This window comes from Sebastes fasciatus, chromosome 24 (genome assembly GCF_043250625.1).
Source record: "Sebastes fasciatus isolate fSebFas1 chromosome 24, fSebFas1.pri, whole genome shotgun sequence".
NCBI lineage: Eukaryota > Metazoa > Chordata > Actinopteri > Perciformes > Sebastidae > Sebastes > Sebastes fasciatus.
In genome coordinates, this window is record NC_133818.1 from 9,307,305 (window position 1) to 9,332,851 (window position 25,547).

The 25,547-nt window shown below is 42.6% G+C and overlaps 1 protein-coding gene across 12 annotated transcripts in view; it reads right to left on the bottom strand.

Moving 5' to 3' along the window:
- Positions 1–633: 633 nt before the first annotated feature.
- LOC141762914 (sodium channel protein type 2 subunit alpha-like) overlaps positions 634–25,547 on the bottom strand; it is a 40,587-nt gene continuing 15,673 nt past the window's right edge. For 7 of the 12 annotated variants that reach the window (XM_074627068.1, XM_074627069.1, XM_074627071.1 and 4 more), the window contains 20 exons: positions 25,216–25,357; positions 24,126–24,332; positions 21,832–22,110; positions 21,136–21,477; positions 20,786–20,918; positions 19,833–20,071; positions 19,412–19,585; positions 18,266–18,622; positions 17,527–18,072; positions 12,959–13,115; positions 11,793–11,947; positions 11,430–11,603; positions 10,173–10,295; positions 9,838–9,876; positions 9,259–9,534; positions 8,116–8,169; positions 7,882–8,019; positions 5,659–5,763; positions 4,985–5,255; positions 634–4,905 (listed from right to left, as the gene is read on the bottom strand). In XM_074627068.1, coding sequence (XP_074483169.1) covers positions 3,722–4,905; positions 4,985–5,255; positions 5,659–5,763; positions 7,882–8,019; positions 8,116–8,169; positions 9,259–9,534; positions 9,838–9,876; positions 10,173–10,295; positions 11,430–11,603; positions 11,793–11,947; positions 12,959–13,115; positions 17,527–18,072; positions 18,266–18,622; positions 19,412–19,585; positions 19,833–20,071; positions 20,786–20,918; positions 21,136–21,477; positions 21,832–22,110; positions 24,126–24,332; positions 25,216–25,357 — 5,095 coding nt within the window. In that variant the 3' untranslated portion in view covers positions 634–3,721. The remainder of the gene's footprint in view (positions 4,906–4,984; positions 5,256–5,658; positions 5,764–7,881; positions 8,020–8,115; positions 8,170–9,258; positions 9,535–9,837; positions 9,877–10,172; positions 10,296–11,429; positions 11,604–11,792; positions 11,948–12,958; positions 13,116–17,526; positions 18,073–18,265; positions 18,623–19,411; positions 19,586–19,832; positions 20,072–20,785; positions 20,919–21,135; positions 21,478–21,831; positions 22,111–24,125; positions 24,333–25,215; positions 25,358–25,547) is intronic. The other 5 variants (XM_074627076.1, XM_074627077.1, XM_074627073.1 and 2 more) reach the window with 4 other exon arrangements.

Here is a 25,547-nt window from a genome sequence, read left to right on the forward strand (position 1 = left end):
CCGTCTGACTTTCGTTGCTCCTAAAGTAATGTTATAATGGTAAGGATGGCCTCTGAGCGAGGGGTTTTGAACTTTGCGTCTCACTTTACCAGTCTTGGAAAGGGAGGCGTGAGCGGAGGGGTACTCGGTTGGTTGCACTCTGCAACCACATCACTACACACCGCAAAATCCTACACACTGCACCTTTAATATATATTTTTTTGCCAGCCTACAGTACAATTTCACGATCAAGCTCAATTTGTGTTTATGAGTTTTAATCCCATCTGTGGATGATTAGCATGTGTTTAAACGTTAATTAAAGTTTTATAACACTCCGAAAGATTTGTCATATATCATTAGATATTATTAGATGTGTCAATAAACACTTAAAGGTGCAGTGTGTAGGATTTGGCGGCATCTAGCGGTGTGGTTGCAGATTGCAACCAACTGAAACTTGAAAATGGCCGACTCTAGAGCCAGTGTTTGGTTTGTCCGTTCTGGGCTACTGTAGAAACATGGCGGCCGGCTCCATGAAGAGGACCCGCTCCCTATGTAGATATAACTCATACCATCTTGAATAGCCTCCCCTCCTTCCATCACGTCTCCAGCAACATGACCTCCCAATGAATTCATCCTGCATGCAAAATATGCTTCCCAAAATAGGTTTCATTTTGGAAATCTAGATTTCGTGTTTCGTTGCCACATCTTTGGTTATAACAAAAAAAAAAAAAAATGCCACTTGTCACATTTTTGCAAATCGATACATAGTTAAAGTGTTAACATGTACTTGAACCACATGAATGAATCCTGTCCAACCAGGTCCAGATCACAGAGCGGACACAAGAGAAACCTTTTGAACCATCGAAACAACGGAAAAGGAAATGGAGAGAAAAAAGCATTTACAAAAAATATGTCCTTTATTCTTTTGGCTTTGAAATTATATTACCATATGAGCGGACAGTAGTCACTTCTTGCATGCAGTTCACTAAAACACTACAAGCGCAATGAGAGATGGCTACTGATTGCTTCATGGTGTCCATCTACAGATATGGGGGGACCGTCGTGTGTTACAGTGCAGAAAAGAAAAAGTTCTAGAAAAAAATCTGGAAAAAAATGCACTCATATCTACAGTAAAAATGTTATTTATAATCGGAACGAAAGCAACCCGCAGACCCACACTCGCTCACGTAAAGAGATTACATTCTCCCGTTCTTACAAACACACACACACACACTTATATGAGTGACCGCCACACGTGGTATTACATAGCAGTGGGGATAAAAAGTGCTCTTACATCAAAATGTAAGTGTGATGCATACTGTGGGCCCAGATAGCTATATTATTTACAAACCAAAACCACTACATTAAAACCACTCGCTTCTCAATTTAAACAACATACAAACATTTGTGATATTGTAACGGGATATATTGTTCTAGAGCAGTTAGAAAGATTCTCTTTTTTAAGTATATGTTTTTTCTTTACAAGAGCTACGGGAGGAGAAAAGGGGGGGAAACAAATGTGTTGGGAGGAGACACTGCAATACGACAGCGGAGGAACGAGGAGATGCGAGTTTCACCTTAAAGGAATAGTTGTGACGTTTTCGGGAACTTCTTTGCTTTTTTTGCCAAGAGGTAGACGAGAAGATTGATACCACTCTCATGTCTGTCCGTTAGCTAACTGTGGAGCTACAGCCGGGATTAGCTGGTTTTAGCATGTGGTATCAGGGGGGAAACAGCTAGCCTGGTTCACTCCAACTAGAGTTAAAAATACTACTGAAAGAGCTAAATGCTGTGAGAAGAAGAATGCAACATACCTTTTTCACAGCAGACATGTTGACTTGTCATGACATTTCGTGGCTCAGTACCAGGACCGTGGAACTAGCTCACCTGAATGCAATGCAGTCGTTAGCTTCCTGCCTGTAATGACATGCCAAAATGTCTGCTGTGAAAAAAAGGAAGCCTTTAATCACAGCAGCTCATCTCTGTATCCGTACACAGCGTCAGTAATCCTACGGCACAACCTGTGTGCGTTTTACATGTTTAAGAATCCCGGTAACACGGCAACTTGTCGCTTTTGTACATTTCAGTTTATTTAAATGCAGAACATTCAAATTTTGGTCAGTATTTTAGCGTCAAAATGGTCATTTCCCAAGCCCTTCTAAAAACTTCTTTCCCACGTGACCTGACCTGATATACATGTATGGGATAATGTACAGCGAGTTGGTCATTGTTGTGAAAGAAACCTCGACAGGGCAATGCCGCACCGTGGATCCCGACGGAGGAGTTTCTTTCACAACAATGACCCACTAGCTGTACATTATCATTACATACAGTACACTTACTTAAGAAATCAACTATTTGACACAAAAACGATAAATATAGATATATCCATTGGGTGTGTATTACCTGCAGTAACTTGGCCGTTCTTTCAGTTAAGCAATGTACTGCTGTGGACGCTCTGAAAGTCACACAATAACACAAACAAACTAACCGATCGATGCAGCGGTAGACCAGCAACTTTAAAATTTGAAAGGACAGATATGAGCATGGTATCGATCTTCTCATCTTAAGGTCTTTACACACCTTTTTTTTTTTTTTTGGTCCAATTAATTTGCACTTCAATATATTTTTTCGAACTGTTGTTTTAGTCATGAGTACTTTGACACAGAACAATTTCGGAACGAGGTCGATTTTCTGAGCTTTCGCACCGCGAATAAAGGCATCAACCAATCACATTGTGCGGAACACAGAAAACAAGATCACAGAGGCTCCGTAGTCTGCACCAAGACGGCAAACTTTCAACCTTGATGGACCAGATCCACTCCTTCCGTTCTCACCTTTCACGATAAATGCCCATGACGTATAATATTCACGGGCGAGTATTTTGCATTTTCGTGTTTATCCATCACGCCCCCGGTGTGTAAAGGCCTTAACTCGCTGGATAATAGCAACTTTCCCAAAACGTCAAACAATTTCTTGAAACGTGTCCACTCCTTGCATACATTCAGCTTCTCTGTACTCAGAGACTTGTGTGTTTTCTATTGAGACGGGGGGAGATGGCAGCCCAGATAGGAGCACAATACAGATTTCAACAATCACTGATGGCACATCAGTGAACACAATGTGTTTGTCCATTGCATTTCAGCGGTGCGCTTTTTGTTTCAGCTTCGTATATACTGTGTGAACCGAGAGCTTCGGATGCTTGTCGTGTAGTTTTCCAGCATTGACTTTGTCTGCCCTTGGTGATTTTTACAACAGTGAAAGCAGTGGACACATTCTCACAATAATAATAATAAAACCAAAAAAGTAGAAAACATTCCTTCTCATAAAAAAAAAGAGCAAAAAGAAAAAAATGCAGAGTATTTTTTTAAGTGATACAGCAATTGTTAAATTCAAGACACTGGATTTATAGTAGTAGCAGCAGCACTAGCTACAGACAACTTAACGGTACACTCAAGTGTGTCAGATAGTAACAACAACCAATAGGAAAATCACAAGCGTTTTGCAGAGAGGCTTTCCCGTGTTCCGGTCGATCTCTGGCAGTGTCTGCTGGATCATTTGTTTCCACCTCTGAGAAGACTCCACGTATTCACATATGACAGAACCACACTCCCGTTTCAGGCCTACCTGGTGTAGCGTTCCTCAACTCTTAACACACAAGCGTACATCTATCTACCCCCATTAGAAGCTGTAAACAAATTTCCCTCATGTCTCTGATGCATTTTGTTCCTATTTAAAAAGTCTATTTCTTTCTGTCTTTCCCTTTGTTTTCCTTTTCCCTATTTTCTTTCTCGTATTTGTCCTTGTCCGATTTCGTCACGCTGTTGTAGGACGGCGGGGAGGCCGTGGAGGGCGTCATGTCCGTTTTGTCCGACGTGGACTTCTCGTTGAACTTGCTGATGACCATGACGTCCTTGTCGGGGTCGCGGATGCCCTCCTTCAGCTTCTCCTTGTAGAGCGCTGAGGCCTTCTTCATCGCCAGGCGGATCAGGTAGCGCCGGAAGGCCCTCTGGATGATCACCGCCGCCATGTCCTCCTGTTTGCGGCGGAGCGTGGTGGTGATGGGCTCGTAAGACACCTTGGACGGGTTGGACGCCATGAAGCGCTCCTCCATCTGCCCGCGCAACACGTCCATCTCGCCGCTCTCGCCCAGCACCCGCTTGGTGAAGGCGAACAGGATGTCGAGGCAGTGGATGCGCTCGCCGCTCACCATCGGCAGGTCCATGGAGATGAGCTGGAGCATGTTGGGCTTGGGAATGCGCAGCGGCGGATCTAGAGCGTCCGCGAAGTCCGAGAGCTTGCTGTACACCATGAACTGCGTGGCGTCGGGGTCGAAGCGCTCCCACACTTCGTAGAACATCTCGAAGTCGTCCTCGCTCAGCGGCTCGGCGCTCTCCTCCGTGGCCACGCTGAAGTTCTCCAGGATGACGGCAATGTACATGTTGACCACGATGAGGAAGCAGATGATGATGTAGCTGACGAAGAAGAAGATGCCCACCGACGGGTTGCCGCAGTTGCCTTTGTAGTTGTTGCCCGGGTGCTCCAACTTGCTGTCGCAGTCGGGCTCGCGCTTGTTGAGTATTGGCGCGAGCAGACCGTCCCAACCGCCCGACGTGGTGATCTGGAACAAACAGATCATGCTGTTCCCGAACGTCTCGAAGTTGAACATGTCGTCGATCCCCGCTTCCCGCTTGACGTAGGCAAAGTTGGACATGCCGAAGATGGCGTAGATGAACATGACCAAGAAGAGAAGGAGTCCGATGTTGAACAAAGCGGGGAGCGACATCATCAAGGCAAAGAGGAGCGTCCGGATGCCTTTGGCACCTTTGATAAGGCGGAGGATGCGTCCTATCCTGGCAAGGCGGATCACTCGGAACAGCGTCGGGGACACAAAGTACTTCTCGATAACTTCCGATAAAAACATCCCTGCAAAAGCAAAAAGAACATTCAGAACACAAGTTTACTCACAACCCAGCGGAAAGCTGCGACCTCAACACCTCCTTACCTACGATGGACAGGATCACCACCACAAAGTCAAATATATTCCAACCGATGGTGAAGTAATAGTGACGCAGAGAGATCATCTTGAGCATGCACTCCCCGGTGAAGAGCACGATGAAGACCAGGTTGATCCGGTAGAGGATTTTGTCCATGTCCTCCGTCTGGTCGTCCGTCTCCACCATCATGGTCACCATGTTAAGGCAGATGAGGATCATGATCACGATGTCGAAGGCCTGCTTTGTGATGCAATCGAACACGCAGCCTTGAAATGCATTCTGGGGGGTAGAGGAGGACAAGGGGTCATTTTTACGCCTCTAATTAGTAGTCTGTTAGTAAGAACTAACAGTCAGCAGAGGTGCCCAAAATGTTCCCTTGTATTGTGTTGTTAAGATGCAAATTGGTACTAGGATCCCAAATTCCCCTAATTGAATATTATTTTAGCATTAACATACCCACCTGCTGAATACAATTGGGTTAATTTCCAGTCATACCCAATTTATGGATTCCCAAGACTGTTTAGTTACCCCAGTATGCAGAGATATTACCAATGGATTCCTTAAGTTTTGTAGTTTCAACTCTAAAACCGAGCCTGATACAGCCTTTGAAAGATAGTAAAATTAGAATCCCGCGGGCCTTTTAATTCGAACCACTTTGTGCAGCCCTGAGTTAGAGTCTTACTGCTGGCCGAGGTATAGGTTTCTGTGGTTTCTTGGAGCCCAGCTTCTTCATGGCGTTGTAGTATTTCTTCTGCTCTTCCGTCATGAAGATGTCCTGACCTCCAAAGTAAAGGGAGCACAAAACACAACTTGGTTATTACCACATAGAAGAATATCTTTCTTATACATTTTTAGAGAGCAATGTGAACAACAGAGCAACCATATGTCCTACAAATATCTTCACAGATGATATAAAAGTATTGTCAGAGGAAGCAGGAAGTGCTAGGTTCTGTGATAAAAAAAAAGGAGATTGTGTTCTTTAGATGGACAGAAAATTAATGTGCAATATGTTTGATGATGTCATTCTTAAAAATTCACTGGTTGTGTATGAATAACACTAGCATCATGACGAATAAACGACACGAAAATGCGAAATACTTGTGAAACTGAAGGAGTGGATGTGGTCTGTGCTGCCTTTGTCGAGGTTGAAAGGAGTAATAAAGTTTGCCGTCCTGGTTCAGACTACGGAGCAACCGTGTTGTTGTTGTTTCATAAATATAGACGCAACTCAATTTAGGAGAAAGAAACAAGATGATATTTTGGCTAGACTAGATTGACTGAAATGTTCAATATAATCTGATGACTAAAACAGTTTTTACTGACTAAAACTTTATTAAAATAGTTTGGGTTTTCTTCGACTAAGGTAACACAAAAATGCCCTTTTAGTCAACTAAAACTTGAATGAAAAAAACGAGATGAGGACAACATTTGACCCAGGACAAAGACTTAAGGCCTTTACAATCTGGGGGCTTTTTTTTGTGCAATTACTTCGCACGTCAATTTATTTTTTCAAACTGTTGTATTGATCACGAATATATCACTTATGGCAAAAAAAAACAGTTTTGTGACCTTGAACCACCAAAATCGTTGTAACAAATTTGAAGAAATTCCCTCCAGGCGTTCCTGAGATATTCACGAGAATGGGACAGACGGACGGACATCCCGTCCCATAATCCTCTGGCCACAGCTATCACTGAGGCTATAAAAATGTCCAAACTTCAGCCAGCGCACTCAGCGTGCTCTCATTAATCAAAGCAATGACCCCCCTTCATGATATGATACATGAGGCACACATCACACTCTCAGTGCTGCTCACTGAGTGTATGATGCGTGTCTGGAGGGAGGACTGGTGTCAACACTGAGCAAACCATCTGTGTGACACGCTGGCCGTCGGGCTGCTGAAACCACACCGACTGATACAGTGTCTCAGTCAGTCAGTCAAGCCAGACCTGCCAGCATGCAGCAAACACAGTGCGACCCCTCCCCCCTGCCTCGCTTGGGCGTTGCCTACTTGTTAGTGCTCGGTTAGACGGAGGGCACATTTCCAGACTACATTCCCTGTGACACTGCATGTGTATATATATATATATATATATACACTGCATGTGTATATATATATATATATATATATATATATATATATATATATATATATATATATATATATATATATATATATATATATATATATATATATATATATATATATATATATATATATATATATATATATATATATGTGTGTGTGTGTGCAGGCTGGGTGTTTCTCAGTGACTCATGCATCCTGAGTAATCCTTGGCAGCGGCAGGTCCTCGCCGTGCTGCAGATAATCATTATTCTGTAGCTTTAACGCAGCTGTGGGTCTGCTTTGGCTAAATCTGGGCTGCTTCGTATGCGTGTAGTTGGCACAGTGTGGCACAAGACTGGTACCTGGTGTTCCGACGCCAACGCGGTGCAGAACTAAAGCTGAGAGTGTCAACATTAATAACAGCGAGCAGGATGGATAACCTGGGGTTGCCTTGGATTTCAGCGTTACTTTTAATTATTATTACATCGCCGAAAGCCCACCAAAAATGTGTGGAGTTTGCATGTTCTCCCCGTGTTAGCGTGGGTTTGCTACGGGTGCTCAGGTTTCCCCCCACAGTCCAAAGACATGCCGGTTAGGTTAATTGTTGACTCTAAATTGTCCGTAGGTGTGAATGTGTCTGTCTCTATGTGTCTATGTGTCCAGGGTGTACCCTTCCTTTGCCCAATGTCAGCTGGGATCGACTCCAGCCCCCCTAACGCGACCCTGAATGGGATAAGCGGTTACAGATAATGGATGTGGTTCCCACTCCTACTGAAAAGTCTATAGAACATGTTGGTAGTTTAAATCATCTGATTACTGTTACTAATTGCAACTTATCTTCTTCTTCTGCTGGTTGAAGTTGTCGATGATGACGCCGATGAACAGGTTGAGGGTGAAGAAGGAGCCGAAGATGATGAAGATGACAAAGTAGAGGTACATGTACAAGTTCACTTCGTATTCAGGCTGGTCCTCCAACTGGATTAAAGTGAGATAGAACGAATTCAAAATGTTACTGGTATGTGTCAGCCACAACGATTTACAAATCCTTCTGTCAAGCACCAAGGGACTTACATTTCGAGAGTCCACGGCTGCGTACATGATGTCCATCCAACCCTTAAATGTTGCCTGAGAGCAGATGAGAGAAGAGCCAGTGTGTCAGTCTGGATAGTGGGAGACCATCTAAACAATTTCATATTTCATATATTCTCATATTGTTTCAAAGTATGACTGGGGGACATTACACGAGTGATTTCCCTGACTTGTATAGAGCTCATAAGACAACAGTGAAAAGGGGTTTAAACAGTGGAAGAAAAGATTCCATATTGTCCACGGAGAGGTGCGCCGCAGCCCACAGAGGGTTTGCAACATCATCGCTGTGTGCATGGGCGGATTATGAGACAAATGTGGGCACAGACATGCAAATGGCCCCATCATCTCTCCTACATAGGGGCGAGACACACAAACTTTAGAGTTGTTTAGCTTCTCTTTGTAGTCATTTTGCATCTCTGTGTTCATTTTGTCTTTTTGTGGTCATTTGTTGTGTCTTTGTTGTTGTTGTTGTTGTGTGTCTCTTTGTGGTAATTTTGTGTCCCTTTGTAGTTGTTTTGTGTCTCTTTGTGGTAATTTTGTGTCCCTTTGTAGTTGTTTTGTTTCTCTTTGTGGTTGTTTTGTGTCTCTTTGTAGGTGTTTTGTTTCTCTTTGTGGTCATTTTGTATCTCTTTGTAGTTGTTTTGTGTCTCTTTGTGGTCATTTTGTGTCTCTTTGTGGTCGTTTGTGTCTCTTTGTAGTTTTTTTGTGTCTCTTTGTGGTCATTTTGTGTCTCTTTGTGGTCTCTTTGTGTCTCTTTGCAGCTGGTTTGCATCTCTTTGTAGTTGTTTTATGTTTCTTTGTGGTCATTTTGAGTCTCTTCCTAGTTGATATGTGTCTCTTCTCTTTGAGTGGCATTTTGTAGGTGAAGGCCAGGGGCCCCCTGGGCCTGTGCCCGGTTGGACCGTTCAGTAATCCATCCATGACAGTGTGTAAATGAAAAATGTGGCACTATACTCAATCACATCATTTTATGATATTGACAGTATAATGTATTATTGGCATATTAAAATGATTTGATTAAGTACAGCTGATTTGGATAATTGTACGCAGGATGAGTAAAAATATCTACTATTTTAATTTCTATATATACATTTTGTCTTCTTGTGTCACCGGGACTAAACTCACCACTTGCAACAGAGCCAGATACCCGGCCCCGACGTTGTCGAAGTTGATTTTGACGTTCTTCCAGCGGGCGCTGTCGTTGACCAGGTTCAGGCAGTCGGACTTGTTGTTGACGACGTCGATGGGGAAGACCTCGTCGTTGGTGGTGTTGACGCAGTAATAGTACTTCCCCGCGAACAGGTTGACGCCCATGATGCTGAAGATGAGCCAGAAGATGAGGCAGACCAACAGCACGTTCATGATGGAGGGGATGGCCCCCAGCAGCGCGTTCACCACGACCTGGAAGCACACAGACAGACGGTCAAACGGACGTCACTGCTCGCCAAAACGGAGAGGCTGTTTGATTTGAGTGGCCATTACAATCATCTAATCACTTAACTGGTTGATTGAGCTGAATGCTACGGTTTTCAGAACAAAAGATTTAAAAATAGTATTCCTATATCATTCAAAGCTGTATTTAATAAGTCTGCACACAAAAAGCTCTTAACAAAGAATCTAACAACATGACAGTTGGAAAGAAGAAGGTGGACAGGTGAAAAAGTTAACATTTGATAAAGGTAAAAAAGCAAAACAGAAAAAAACCTTAGAGAGGCGGGATGAAGTCACAACATTTTGTTTTGACTGTAAATGAAAAAAGACACACAACAAAGAAAAAAATTACAGGTCAAAGGCACCACACGAGCAGAGAACAATGCCTGAGAACAGCAATATACAGTAATCCATTGACACAATGTGAAGAAAGTCATGCAGATAGAAGAAATACAGTGTTGAACTGCAAGGAAAAGATAACTTTACAGGAATAAGCATGCAGTCGTAACATTTTTCCTTCAGCACTCCTGAGCAGAGAACAAGCAGATAGCTCTACAGACACGTTTACGATATAAAAGTGTTCCGCTGTTATTCCACGACGTCCTTACCCTCATGCCCTCAAACCGAGACAGGGCCCTCAGGGGCCGCAGGGCTCGCAGCGTCCTCAGAGACTTGATGGCGGTGAGCTCAGAGTAGCCCAAAGCGTTGGCCACGAGGCTGACCAGGGACACCTGAGAGACGGTAATGACGGAGACGAGCGGGGGTGAAAGGGGAGACATGAAAGAGGTCCCTCTGCGCACTGCCAGTGTTTGAACAGGATGGTTGATTAGGCATTAATGATTGGTCTGCACACCATTAAAGACATATAAAGTCTTTAAAAATGAATAAATGATAAAGAGAGGTGAGAGAGATGACTTAAGCAGACTCAATGGTATTTATATCTGTCTGTTAATAGGAATAGTGACATTTTGGGATATACCCTTATTTGCTTTCTTTCCACGAGTTAGATGAGAGGATAGATACCACTCTCATGTCTGTACCAGCCAGGAGGCTGTTAGCTTAGCTTAGCATAAAGACTAGAAACATGCTAGACTGGTCCTTTCCAGAGCTGAAACCGTGTTCTGCGACGTAAAATTACTGTTTTTGTGATTGGAGTCTGGTGGCTTTGTAGACAGCGATATAATGGATTCAGTTCCCCGTCAGGAAAGGCTGTCTGACGGCGGGAAAAAGCAGTGAAAATATTCAAAATATAGCGTACAATGAAACTGATATTGATTTTTCTCAGGTGGCTAAAATATTTTTTTCTGCTGCCCCCATCCACAGCAGCTTTACCTCGCCGTCAGACAGCCCTTTCCGACGGGAAACTGAAGCCGTTATATCGTTCTTTTCTTTAATTTCCAAATTTTGAGTGGCTGAGTGGGCGTTTCCTTTTGAAAAAAACAAAACAGAACGCAGATGGACCCGCCCTTTAATTTATAGACATATTAAAGCTAAGCTAAATCGCATCATGGCTTTATATCCATATCCCAAAATGTCAAACTATGTCTAAATAATCTTTGATTTAAAGGAATACGTCACCCACAAAATAACCATTTGTATATCAATCACTCATCTCGGGTTAACTTGAATTCTTGCATGGACGAGTAGCGCACCTGCACAAGCATGAGGCTGTTTACGCGGAAGTGTTTAAATAGTAAGGTTTTAGCGACTTCACTGTGGAGACATGAGAGAAAAACAAAGTTTTCTTCAAGAATTCAAGGTAACACGGGGTGGGTAACTGATATACAAATTATCATTTTGGGAGTGAAGTATTCCTTTAATGCCAGATTGGAAGCTGTATTTTTATATAGACTGGATATACATACGTCTACAATGAGGAAGTCCAGCCAGCACCAGGCGTTGGTGAAATACTTGACAAAGCCGTATGCCACCCACTTCAACAGCATCTCCAGGATGAAGATGTAAGTGAAGATCTTGTCTGCGTACTCCAGCACGGTTTTGATGGTCTTCCGCTGCTCGATGTAAATGTCCTCAAACGCCTGTACAGAATGGAACAAACAGTAAAACCTGCTGGTGGAAACAACGAGGTGTGACCAGGGCTGAGGCTCAAACCCAGCTGCGATGTGTCAGTGCTAACCACTTACCGACTTATGCAAGTTTATCAAAAAAACATCAAAAATCGTTATTGATTTTGGCTCACAACGGGAGGTAAAAAACCACCCACTTACCAGTGCTCCACTGCTGAGCAGGATCATGAATATGATGAAGGATTCAAACCAGTTGTGCTCCACTATGATGAAGCAGGTTTTCCTGAGGTTCCACCAGGTCTTAAAATGCTCTTCCTCCTCGTTGATCTGGCAGCACTGGAACCTGCTCACGCAGCCTGGAAATGTGGGGAGAATGAATATGTTGACTTAAGGTGATTGCATGATTAAACCCAATCTTCACTCAGTCTGTTTTCATTACTTCTGGTGCAAAATCTAGTGCAAAAGTAATGCAAATAAATTCCCATTTGGATGCCATTAAACCATTGCAGAAGAATCATCATATTTTCTTTCTGTATTCCACACTCATGAAACACTGAAGAGGTACTTGCAGCCTCAGAAACACGCTGGAGGTGTGTCAGACTAAATGTCAGGTTTCATTACAAACCAAGACAATCCCACAGACTACTTTCTCTTTCTGTCCTGCTGAGCATTTACATTCACTGTCACTCAGCGGTGAGTTTTAACACACCAGTGCTAAGCACATGTGATTTACTCTGCGTCTGGAAGTGTGCTGTGGAAGCATTTCAACTCCCACATTTCTGTCCCACTTTCCCTATTACCCATCATCCTCGGCAACAGAGGTCCAGCGGTTTTAGGAGCCAACCTTCTGAGCTGGTTATCATTGTGTCTCCATTCACATGTACTCCAGTGCCATCACATGCAGCATCGATCAAATGTGCTTTTTTTTTTTTTTTTAATCAAATCAACTTTCATTAATGGCTAAACGCCAACAAATATGGCTTGAATCAGAATATTTTGTGAGATAAAAACGTAGTGAATTTTGGAAATCTATCTTTTTTTCAATAAAATTTTGACTTTACAATGCTCTGAAGTTATTGGAAATATTTGGATCAGGTGTAAACCTTTTAAATGTTTCAGCCCAATATCCGATCCGGTATCGGTGCATCCCTAAGATATAACGGGTTTAAACATAATGAAAAAACATGCAGAAAAACAGCAGCATTCGAATGTTGATTTCAAATTTGAACGTCAACGTTATGAATGACATTTCAAATTATTTGTACAGCCCTACGGCTGATTCACAATAATTGTGTATATGCACCATCTCATCATACTTTCCTACTACCCATCATCCTCCCTGCCTATCACCCTCACATCCCTCTCACCCTCTGTGAAGCAGGCCTCTGGTTCCATGGACTCCTCCGGCTCCATCTCCACTGAATCCACCCCGTCTCCTGGGGGGCGCATATCGACTGTGCTCCCCTCTGATGAGCTCAGACGCTGGGGCTCTACATCGATCTTCTGCATGGATGAGGAAGAAGACTACAAAGTTACAATGCAGTGCCATCAAGGTTCAGCGGTTATAGGAGCCAACCTTCTGAGCTGGTTATCATTGTGATTCTCCATTCACATGTACTTCAGTGCCACAACTATATACACCTTAGTGTGGAGACTAGGCACTGTAATAGCTCACAGAGTTGGGCTCTTTAAAGTCATTGTATTATCATCATCACATGCAGCATCGATCAAATGTACCTACAGGCTTTGATATTAGTATTATCTGATGGCTTAAATCAGATTATGTGGCAACACATGGCACTGGGGAGGTTGGCATTACGGAAATGCTCTGTGGGTACGTTTGATGTGACCTCAGTTCGAGGAAGAGTGCATGCAGTATTCCAGTGCATATCAATCCAAGCCTGAAATAGTACCAAGCAGAACGTGTGCTGAAGTATTTTCATGTCCACTGAAAAATGACCCCAAATCAGTTTGTCTTATAATTTATCCCATTTCCAAAATTGCCTCTATGTATAATAATAATAATAATAATAATAATTCCCCCACCCTCAAAGCTAGAATCCACCCACAGAGGGACTGTTGTACATTTTCCTGAGTGACATGAAAACACGTTATTTCCATTCCTTGAAAGCAGTGTACAAGCTTCTTCTGTTTGTGTTGAAGTAGACGGATAACCACATTAGCTTACCAGCAAAAACCAGTACTGTGCACTGTTTATAAGACAGCATGTGGTCGGGCGCTTTTTTTGTTGTTGTTCCCATTTATAAAACATGTTGAATTAGCACCCATGCATACCCAGAAAACATACAGGACTAAATGTGGTAGTCAACGATATTCATCCTTCTTCTCAACAATATGCAACACATGTAAGGACAAGTGTTGCTGCTGTTGTCAAGTTCATTTTACTCCTTGCTAACTCTGGATTTTGAACCCTGGCAACGCTCCTCAGAAACCCTAAAATGCAGTGATCTTTGTTTTTTGCGTTAATGTACATTACAACATCATCTGCATATAGTGAGACTTTTGGTGTTGTGAGGCTTCCTGTCTGTTTTTCTTTGGGCAAACATGGTGTTACGTGGCCTCATGTCTAATCTGTCTGGCGTGTGGAGTACAGGAACATGTCATCCTAGACAGTGCAGCAGCTCTGATTGCCGTGGGACCCAGCTAATACGGCATGGGAATGATGGAAGCATGCTGCTCACAAGTGCATCGTTTTCTGGAGGGGTGTGTCCCTCCGGTTTCTCTTTCTCTCCTTCAGCAAGAGACCCATTTTAGCTCTTCTGGGCGTGGATTATATGAGGCATTTACTCATAACCTAACATGCTTTTATTTGGCAGATTTTGTTGGCAAGTTTTACTGTATTTGTACAAGTTTGGTGACGAGATAGTTGCAGTGGAACAAAAGTGGATAACACAGGCGTAGAAGCACGTAGAACAAGACCGACTAATTAGGGCTGTACCGAATGTAATTTTTTTACATTCTAAGCTTCTATTAAGATTTTCGAATGAAGCTTCGAATGTCTGTTGTCATATTTTATGACGTTATCATCCTCAAAAAACATCCTCTAACAAAGTGATTCATCTGATTAAATGATTTAGTTTTTTTTTTTTTATTAAATGAACTTTCTTTAATGACTATAACTCATAACCGAGTGCCTCGCTTTGTGTGCGGCAAGCGGGAGAGCAAACCGTTTTTTGACCGCAGTGAAAATGTTGTTTTTGAAAGGCTAAATGCCAACAAATAGGGATTGAAGCAGAATATTTAATTAGATAAAAACATGTTGTGACATTTGGAAATCATCACATCTATCTTTTTTCCAATACATTTTGACTTTTGGACTTAACGCTCTCGAGTTGTTGGAAATGTTTGGATCACAAGAGTCAGAAATCTACGCAGCTACCACTGCAATCTAATTCTACAAATAATATAATATTAAAAATATAAGTGTAGCCTAATCTTTATCTGCAACTGTGCAGAAATACCAGGTTTAAACAGAATGAATAGACATGCAAAATAAAAGAAGCTGCACAGCATTCGAATGTTGATTTAGAATTTGAATTTCAACATTATAAATGAAGCTTTAAGCTATTGGGTACAGGCCTACAACTTATAATTGTGTACATGTACCATCTCTGGTAGGATTCAATGTAATTTGGGTTGGAGTTTCCTCAATTTTATATTGTTTATACAGTTTTTCAATATAAACTGCCATGTGTTATCGGTTTTGCCACCCTGCAAAAATCAGCGTTGATTCATTTGTGTTTCAAAATGATCTCCTAGGAAAGAATTCGGTAAAGAATCTTTCATCTTTCCACTATTATTTGAGTATCACAGAAAACAAGTACGTACGAGTATTTCATGTGTGTATGCATGTGCTATGAACCAGACAAATGAATTTTGTCAAACTACAGCAAAATTCATTCCATCTCTCTCCCCCCCCCTCATTCTCGTCCTCCTCTCTTCCTTCATTCTCAAGCTCGGAGTGTTGGATGCCAATCAAGTCCCAAAACCAAGTCAAAACCAAGCAATGAAGTCAAAAGCAAAGATCATGTTAGATGAGTTTGTCTATCGATGGAAAAGAAGGTGGTGTTGCTCATTCCTAATGGTTTGTAACTGCAATACAGCCTGATGCTTGGGAGGTAAATTATGAACGGGGGTGGAAGGGTGGGTAAAGAAAAATATTACAGCATTGAGTGTGCTGCTGTATGGGGCGGGGGGGAGGGTTTAAAGCAAAGAGGGTGGGGTAGGGGGGGACGGAGGGCAGACCAGGCAAAGAACGAAAATGGGCAATCCATTGAAGGTATGAGAAAAATATGTTGTTTGTCTGTAAATGGCATAGGCAGTCCTCATGGTTTGTGCTATGGTACAATAAAGTGGTCTTACAATTCTCCTCTCACTGAAAACCTTGAGAGCGTCTGTGACACAGCTGCAATAACAAACGGGGGGTTAAACAAAGTAAGTCAAACACACCAAAAGCCAGCATACAACCTCAAGTCTGCTCTCACTGGTCAGCCACAAGGCACAGTGGGAGAACATGTTAGCCACACAGAACAACAGTTTCCCTAATAGATGCAAAGCAAAAGGGTGGCACGCTGGTTTAATACTCACAAAGACGCGCCAAATATTCATTGTGTAACTCAAAATGCATACATTAATATCTCTGATTTTATCAAACATAGTAGGTAAGAAATAACTTTTAACTGGTGCTTTATTATCACAAATCAGCAACCCCTGGCCACAGGTTGTTAGTATCAGCGGTGACTAGTGGGAACGCTGCCTCGTACATATAAGGAACATGTGGTGCCGTGGCTAGAAATAGTCTCCTGGGCTGTTTTGAATCACAGGGAATTGGCACCACACCCAAAGTGGCAGGTTGACATCACCGGGGGAGCGCAGTCCCAATGCTCTGTCAGCCTGGCAACGCTTGACAGCAAACCTGAGATTTGCTCTGTTAGAATAGGCAATGGTAAAAGGAGGTAAAAGGAAGTTATTAGGAAGTTAACCCGCTTTTATTTTTTGTTGTTGACGTCATATCCGTTCCGTATCCGTCAACCAAAACAAACCGCAGCGAGCCGAAACGAGAAAGTACAAAACGGCGGAGGGTCCGCGTGGATACGACCTGCACCCTCCCATTTTAAATCCAAAGTGGTAAACACTACACATACAGTAAAGTATGAAAACACTTTGGGTTTCACACATTGCATCATTACATCACAGCTAAAGCTGCATGCTAACTCTGTCATAGACAGGAAACGTTATCGTATTGCGGTAACGTGCGGTCAAGCCAGCCGTCACGCTCATCTCCGTGTTCAAATCGGCCCAACGCTACAACTGTAGAGCACCCATATACTGACATTTATTTTTAAATGATTTCAAACGGCCTAAAAAAGGAAACAAAAATCACAATAAATGGTTCTACCGAATCGCAATACTTAAAAATCGCAATACATATTGAATTGGTACCCAAGTATCGAATTAGGTTATCGTCCCAGCCCTACAATGAATTACAAAAAAGTCTGTGCAAGTTATTACTTCCAATCTGCATTTGCTGTCAAGTCAACCACGTAAAACTGTGGTACATGGCTCTTACTTCTGCTGCAAAGGGCTTCAGAACTGAGTGAAAACTCTTGAGTCCCTCAGTAGCACAGCATGAGTCATGCATGTACAAATGAGTCAGCAGGTATGTTATTTTCAAACCGCTTGACTGTTGGAAAATGTCTCTGAAAAGGCCATTTCTATGCAAATCTTGACATTTATACATCATCTGGTTTGCGCGGGGAGTTAACTATTATCAAATCAAATCAATTTATTTTTGTATAGCGTCAAATCACAACAGAAGTTATCTCAAGACGCTTATTACACATATAAAAAAAAGGAGCTAATCAAATACGAAAGCTGTGTGACTTTCCTACAAACTGACAATCTTTCGTCTTACCTCTTTGCTGCCCTCCACGTCCGACGAGTCGCTGCTGAAATCTTCTGTGTTTAGGTTCTCGAAGTCCGACTCGCCCACGGCGATGGGCACCGTGACTGTCAGGGTGGGGTTATGAATGAATGACATGTAGTCGCATTCCTCCATCGGGTACTTCTCTGTAGTGTCCCCACCAACCACAACACCAACCCCAACCCCGACCCCGACCACCAGCCCTCCTCCTGGCCGTCCGTTGCCCTCGGTCATGTACACCACAGTGGGGTCTTTGGTGATCTCCACCGACGTGTGGTTGGAGATGCAGTTGCCCTTGCCGTTGCTGTGCAGTTCATCCAGGGGTTTGCTCTCCTCGGCCAGGCCGGAGCCCTTACCGCCCCCGCCGAAGCAGATGCTCCGGAGGAACTGCCGCAAGGTGGACTTGATGAACGCGAAGCCCCGCTGGATCCGGCCCACAGCGATCTGCAGGTTGTTCATCTCGCTGTCTTCGTCGGTTGCTGCCAGGTTGTCGGCGCTGAAGGAGCTCAAGAGGAGAGCCAGGAACAGGTTTAAAACCTGGGAAGAAGTGGACATTAGGCAGGGGACAGTGAATTCCACTTGACCTCATTACTTGTAAAAGCTGTTTCACACCAAGCACAAATTTTTGGAAATTTATAAAAACTGATTTTTAGGGTTCTTTTAAATGCTAGCAGAAATATATGTTTGACCAATGGAATCTTTTGTTTGTAAAGCAGGAAAAAACCCATACCACCAGGTTTCCAATGACCATGACCATCATGAAGACTATCAGGCACATGGACTGTCCAGCCACCTCCATGCAGTCCCACATGGTCTCGATCCACTCGCCGCACAGCACCCGGAACACGATGAGGAAGGAGTGGAAGAAATCGTGCATGTGCCAGCGGGGCAGCTGACAGTCATCGGAAATCTTGCACACGCACTCCTTGTAGCTCTTGCCGAACAGCTGCATGCCCACAACAGCGAAGATGAAGACGATGATGGCCAGCACCAGAGTCAAGTTGCCCAGAGCCCCCACGGAGTTCCCGATGATCTTGATCAGCATGTTCAAAGTGGGCCATGACTTGGCCAGTTTGAAGACCCTCAGCTGTTTCAAAAGAAAATGAAAAGGACTGTGTGATTTTTCTGGATGTGATTAAAGGGTGTTCCGTTTTTTCAAATGGGCCAAGTTTGGAAAGGGTTAGTTCAGATCTTTTGAATTGGGGTTGTATGTATAATCCCGTGTTCTGCGAGGTAAAATTACTGTTTTTGTGAATGGAGTCTGGTGGCTTTGAAGAGAGCTATATAACGGCTTCAGTTTTTCAGTTATTTTGAATATTTTTACAGCTTTATCCCGCCGCCAGACAGCCCTTACCTGACGGAGAACTGAAGCCATTATATCGCTGTATACAAAGCCACCAGACTCCATTCACAAAAACAGTAATTTTACCCCGCAGAACACATGAATTGCTGGTCTACCACTGCATCGATCGGTTAGTTTGTTCGTGTATATGTAAAGAGTGTTGTCAATCTTATCTAACAATGAAGAAAAACTATTGTTTTAAAAGCAGAACTAAATCAGCTTTCCAAATACTAGTCTATTTGAGTAGATCACTAACTGTGTCCTCAAAGAGTCTAGCAGCACAGCAACAGTCCTAGAACGCTAATCAGGTGAACAGAAAAAAACACACTGAGCCCCAAAGGCCACGACAACTCTCAGTGGGATCTTTCATGTGCCGCACAAAAGCTCTCATTACATCATTAGCTCATTAATAGCATAAGTGTTATTGAGAGAGGCATCGTGTCCTGACCCTAGAAGTACAGGTGCATCTTAACTTTTCTCATCTAAGGAGCAGATAAATCGTGTAACGAGATATCACTCCACCAGTGGACTTACCAATCTGAAGGACCTGAGCACAGACAGGCCTTCTACGTTGGCTAAACCGAGCTCCATCAGACTCAGGCTGACGATGATGCCATCGAAGATGTTCCAGCCCTCCTGGAAGTAGTAGTAGGGATCCAGGGCGATGATCTTGAAGCACATCTCTGCGGTGAAGATGCCTGTGAACACCTAATAACAAAGAGGACACATTTTACATCATGAGAGATATTTTACATTTATGTTTTTCTGGTTTTTCCACTAAAGAGCTTGTTTTTGAAAGGCTAAACGCCAACAATCTAATCGAATACTACAAATAGTATAATACAAAAAATATTAGCGTAGTCTAATCTTTATCTGCAAGAAATACCAGGTTTAAACAGAATTAATAGACATTCAAGACACTCAAGACTTTCTAAGCATATCACACAATACTTGCCAGGTTTCCAACTGAGAGTACGTTATCGAATTCTTTAGTCATGGGGTAATGCTCCATGGCCATGAAGAGGGTGTTGAGGACGATGCAAATGGTGATGGCCAGATCCACGAATGGGTCCATGACCACCTGCAAGACGATGTCCTTGATTTTCAGCCACTGGGGGCAACAGTCCCAGATCAGAGCGTTGTTGGCGAATCTGTACCAGCAGGGGGGGCATTTCTGTCTCGACTCTTCAAGCTCTGGAAAAGGAGAAATGAATAAATGTATTAATTAATAGCATATTAAATAGGCTAATATTGTGTGACCTATATGTTGCCAAGACAACTTAAATATAAACTTATATTATAGGCTACAAAATTTTAAATGTCTAATCCATTACACTTTTTGTCAAATTCAGAAAATATCTCCTCACGGTCTACCAGCTGTCCATTCTGTAGTTTCTGAAAGGCTAAACACCAACAAATAAGGATTGAAGCAAAATATGTCGTTAGATAAAAACATTTTGAGAATTTTGGAGATGATTACATCTATCTTTTTTCTCTCAATACATTTTGACCTTTTGACTTCGGACTGCTGGCTGTCCGTTCTATGTGTGCACGTTGAAAGAAAAAGCCAGTGTTCGTACACAGCCCTGGCTCTGTAAATGGGAAACAAACAACGTGGCCTGGACCAAACCACTAGGTTTAGATTTTTTTATTTTATAATCAAATCTTCTATTGAGGTTTAAAGAATAAAGCTTTGAATGTCTGTCGTCATATTTTGACTGTTTTTGAAAGGCTAAACGCCAACAAATATGATGGAAGCACAATATTTTGTTAGATAAAAACATGTTGTGACTTTTGGAAATGATTACTTCTATCTTTTTGCTCTCAATAAATAAGACCATGAGGTCAGGGCAGGAAATTCAAGACAGGAAGGAAATAAGACAATAAAGACTAAGGCCCCATTCTGACCTTCCATGGTGTTGGTGAGGATACTGGCCACACTCATGGCTCTCTGCCTGGCCACTGGTTCATCTAAATAATCCATGGATGGCTGGTGAAAACCTGACCGCCGTCTCTTGAGCTCAGTATCTGTAGTTGTCCCCTGGAAAAAAAAAATGCATCAAAAACACATTAATTCGGGCAATATTTAGCAGAAGGGGAGATCAAACAGGTTATCGGTGTTGAGCTTGATTGAACACACAAGTATGTGCTCATATATCATTCATTTATCAACAACATGAGAACAAACGGATGGGAATAAAAGGTGGCATAAACTTAAAGCAGGTCAACGGGAAAATAAAGCATGAAACAAACGTCACCTCAGGCAGCAGGAGACCTACAGGGGAGGTTGTTACAGAAGTTCCACCGACCAGAGACACCACGCCGTTGCAGTCCACGGCGCAGTGCATCTTGCCGTTGGCGGGCAGCATGACCCGCGGCGCCCCGAGGCTGGTCTGGCTGACGGCGCTGCAGCGGCGCTCGAGGCGGCGCGGCAGGAACAGGGAGCCCCGGCGGCTGTCGCTCTCCTCGAAGGTGCTGTGCTCGTCGTCGGCAAAGTCGTTCTCGGAGCCCATGTCGCGCGCCCGGCCGCGGAAGCTGAACAGGCTGGCGCGGCTGTTCCTCCGAGGTGAGAAGAGGGATCCGCGGATACTGAGGAGGGACTGAGAGAGAGAGAGAGTAAACGAGAAAATGGAGTTAGAGGGTGAAGAGCCCTGGCATACTTAGAGAGACACCACAATGACACATTTGGTGCTGGTTGGTCCTGTGAAATGTAGTCAGGGCAGGAAGGTGTGAGACAGAAACAGGAAAATAATGACGAATAGTCCACAAATGTAATGGTGAATGTAGCTTGATTTTTATTTGAATCGCTGCTTTTTTAAAAGGGAATAGTTTCACATTTTGAAAAATGATGGACCCGCCCTTTAAGTGTAACCCTGGCATGAAGTGACATGTGTGAAACGTTATTCATCAGGAAACACTCACTGACCAACCTGATTTGTCAGGGAAGTATTTACCTGGTTGGGTGAGGAGCATCTCTTCTCATAAGAGAGCCTGTTGGCGTCTATGGAGAAGCGGAAGCTCGTCCTCTTGATGCTGTCCTCCGACTCCGACTTGTGGAACTTGTCGTGGCCCCCCCTCCCCTCCTCCTCCTCCCTCTGCTTCCTCTTCTTCCGCCTGTTGCGTCGCTCCTTGGCGCTCTTCGAGCTGAGCTTAGACGTCCCCGAGGACGACTCGGAGGTGGGGCCCCCTCTCCCGCTGTACTCCCCGCTCTCCGTGGCTGCTGCCGCGGCAACCTGCCAGCCAATGGGAGCACAAGCACAGTTGTCATGGCGACCCGGTGCCTGTCTCAGAGGCTCTCGCGGAGGAGAGAGAGAGAGAGAGAGAGAGCCTGGCAGCTGAGAGCAGCAGCACAGAGAGCCAAATAAGCCTCAGACACCTTTCTAAAAATGGACGCCTGGATGTTTTTAACGTAAACCAAAACATTTCTGAATTCCTGCATTTATAATACTCATTGAGTAAGAGAATTGTGTGGATGCTGGGTTAGATAACAGCCTTTGTGTTTTATAAACAAGGAGGAAATTCCACTCTTAGAAGCCAAATCACTGCAACACCAGAGGAAACAGAATTTCTTGCATCTTTCCTTAAGAAATATGATTTACTACCACGTGGATGAACACACACACTGGTTCATATTAAGCTAAAAATACCAGACACACATCAAATAATTAAGCAATCAAAAAAGACAGTATGTAACTCAATTTAGATTTCTATACTTCCTCTTTTTCCATCTTTAATCTTTGTCCTAAATAAGAGAAATTCCTCCTTTTGCACGATGATTTAAGAGTCAGTCGTGGCGACCAACATCAACAATGTGAACGTGCACAATCCTGATAAGAAGGAAGAAGCCTGGCAGAATAGCCTTTGAAGGGTCGAGCAGAGGTGGGGAAGGATCTCTGAGAGGAAACATAAAGCGAGACGATGTGTCTGACCTTCCGCTAACGAGGATGAGCTGGAAAGGATGTCGTACGACATGAAACGCAGAGTAATGGGGGAAATATAGCGTTTGAATGATCTTACACTATTATACACACACATTGTAGATCACTAGTTCCCGACCTTGGCAGAAGCTGCAACTCAGTTTTAAAGCCAGAGGGGAGCTTGTTGCAAAGGAGGTTAAATAACGCTCCAAGCGTGCGCTAAATTTTGATGAGTAAAAAATGTTGTGTCAAAACTGTCAAAACGGTCCCTTGACCTCTGACCTCAAGATATGTGAATAAAAATGGGTTCTATGGGTACCCACGAGTCTCCCCTTTACAGACATGCCCACTTTATGATAATCACATGTAGTTTGGGGCAAATCATAGTCAAGTCAACACACTGACACACTGACAGCTGTTGTTGCTGTAAAAAAATAAAGAAATAAACTAATTAAAAAATAAATGCCAAAATAAATAACAAATACAAATAAATGCAACATAAAAAATAAAAGCAAAAATAAATAAATAGGTAAAAAATAAATATAAATATAAATAAATAGATACAAAATAAATTCAAAAATAAATGAATACATTTCAAAATTAATAAAACTAATGAATAATTAAAAGGGAAGATTAAACAGAAGAGTTAATAAATAAGGGAATTAATACAAAGATAAATAAAAAAAGAAGCAAATTAAAACAGAAATATCAATTTATGTCACATTTTATCAATTAATTAATGGCTACATTTATTTTTAATATTATTGTTGCTACATTTAATGACGTATTTATTTATTTACTGAGTCATTTATTTATTTATTTTTGATATTGGCCGGCTCTGTCTTCCACAGTTACACATGTATCAGGACAGAAATAGACTGTTTGGCTTTGTCGTCACAAGCCTCTAAAATAACTGCTTATTTCCATTCCCATTATCCAGCGTTTCACTTGCACTCAATGTCCAGCTGCTAATTGTTCTTTCTGTAGGTCGACCAAGGACTCCTGACCCCTGAGGGAGCAGCAGAGGACTGTCAGTCATCCAGGACAGTGCATCCCTTGGTCGCCGGGGGCAACGCTGCTTTTGGCAGCTGGCACAAGACTTAAAGCCCGAGAATCAACAGAGCTAGAGTTAGATACAAAAAGATTTTCCCAGCCACTTGTCTATATATACACTTGGACTATTTTACATTTTAAGTTCCTAAAATGTCCTCGTTGCTTTAGCAGTTTAAAACATATTTTTTGTTAATGGACTTGTCAATGGAAATCAACTGAAATGATTGAGATAATCACTCTAATGCTCAATTTTGAAGAGAAAGAAAGAAATGTCCTACCTGTGCCTCCTCCTGCTGCCTCTTCAGCTGCTCCAGCATGGCCTGGAACTCCTCCTCCTTCTGCTGGGCCTCCTCGATGGTCGCCTGGTTCTGCTCGTCGTACGCCATAGCCACCACGGCCAGGATCAGGTTGACCAGGTAGAAGGAGCCCAGGAAGATCACCAGCACGAAGAAGATCATGTAGGGTTTCCCCGCCGCGCGCAAAGTCTGACGGACCAAAGACAAACAGAACTTAATAAAAAATGTGGTATCTCTTTAAAATGACAAGCATTTATGATTGGAAAATTTAATTTTGTTCAAAATGCCCTGTCCCGATGTATTTTATTTATTCATTTATTTATCTATTTTTTTTTGTTGTTTTTTACCATTTATAAATGATGGTTATTATAAAGTGTTTCCTCTCGTTATGAGAGGAAAAGAAGGATGCCATAAATGGATTTTTTGTCGTTTTTCTTTGAAGTAACACAATGTACTGTGTATAGTGTTTGGCTGTGGTCACGACACTGTTTGTTTGGTGACTTTGCAAATGTCAAGTTGCTGCATTGTGCTGCTGCAGTACAAAACAATACACAAATAGCCTTACATAACAGGCCTAGTCAATAATTGCAGAATGACACACCATTTTGAAAAAACTCATCTGGGTTTGATTGTTCAGATATTTACTGATTGTCTTATGAAATTATGACAAAAGCTATTTTAATTCATCATAATTTTTCATGCAAAAATGACAGAAAATGATGTTTTCATCCACTAAAATTATGGAGATTTCCTGTTTTATATTATATTAAAGGAGCAGTGTGTAACATTTGGGGAGATCTATTAGTAGAAATGGAATATAATATTAATAATATAATATTAACGGTAGTCCATAAACCATAGACTGTATATACATAAGAAGTGGATGTAATCACCGTGACGTCACCCATTGGTTTGTGGACTACAGTTTTGAAGCCTCGAGTTCGGCATTTGGTATTTGCTAGATTATTCGCTAATGAAAATAATCATTAGTTGCAGCCCTAATTACAGTACATATAACCAAGGGACAAGCAAATGCTGTACTCCATAATGATCAGAGATGAGTTGCACCGACCTGCTGGTAGAGGTTTTCCCAATAGTCCTGGGTCATTAATCGGAACAGGGAGAGGAACGCCCAGCTGAAGGAGTCGAAGCTGGTGTAGTCGTAGTCCGGGTTACGACCGGCTTTGATGCATGTGAAGCCCTCCGGACAGAGCCTGTCAACACAGACAGGGGTTATGAGCAACACTCTGCATTAGAGGTGTCATGCAACATGCGATAGAGCGTTCTGAGGTTTCACAATATCATTTAGAAGTTTGAATTTGTTGTTAAATGTTTATATACAGAGCCGGATGCACAGGCTCATTTGCATATTTATTTATTTAAATAAAGGACTGTTCCCGCCTT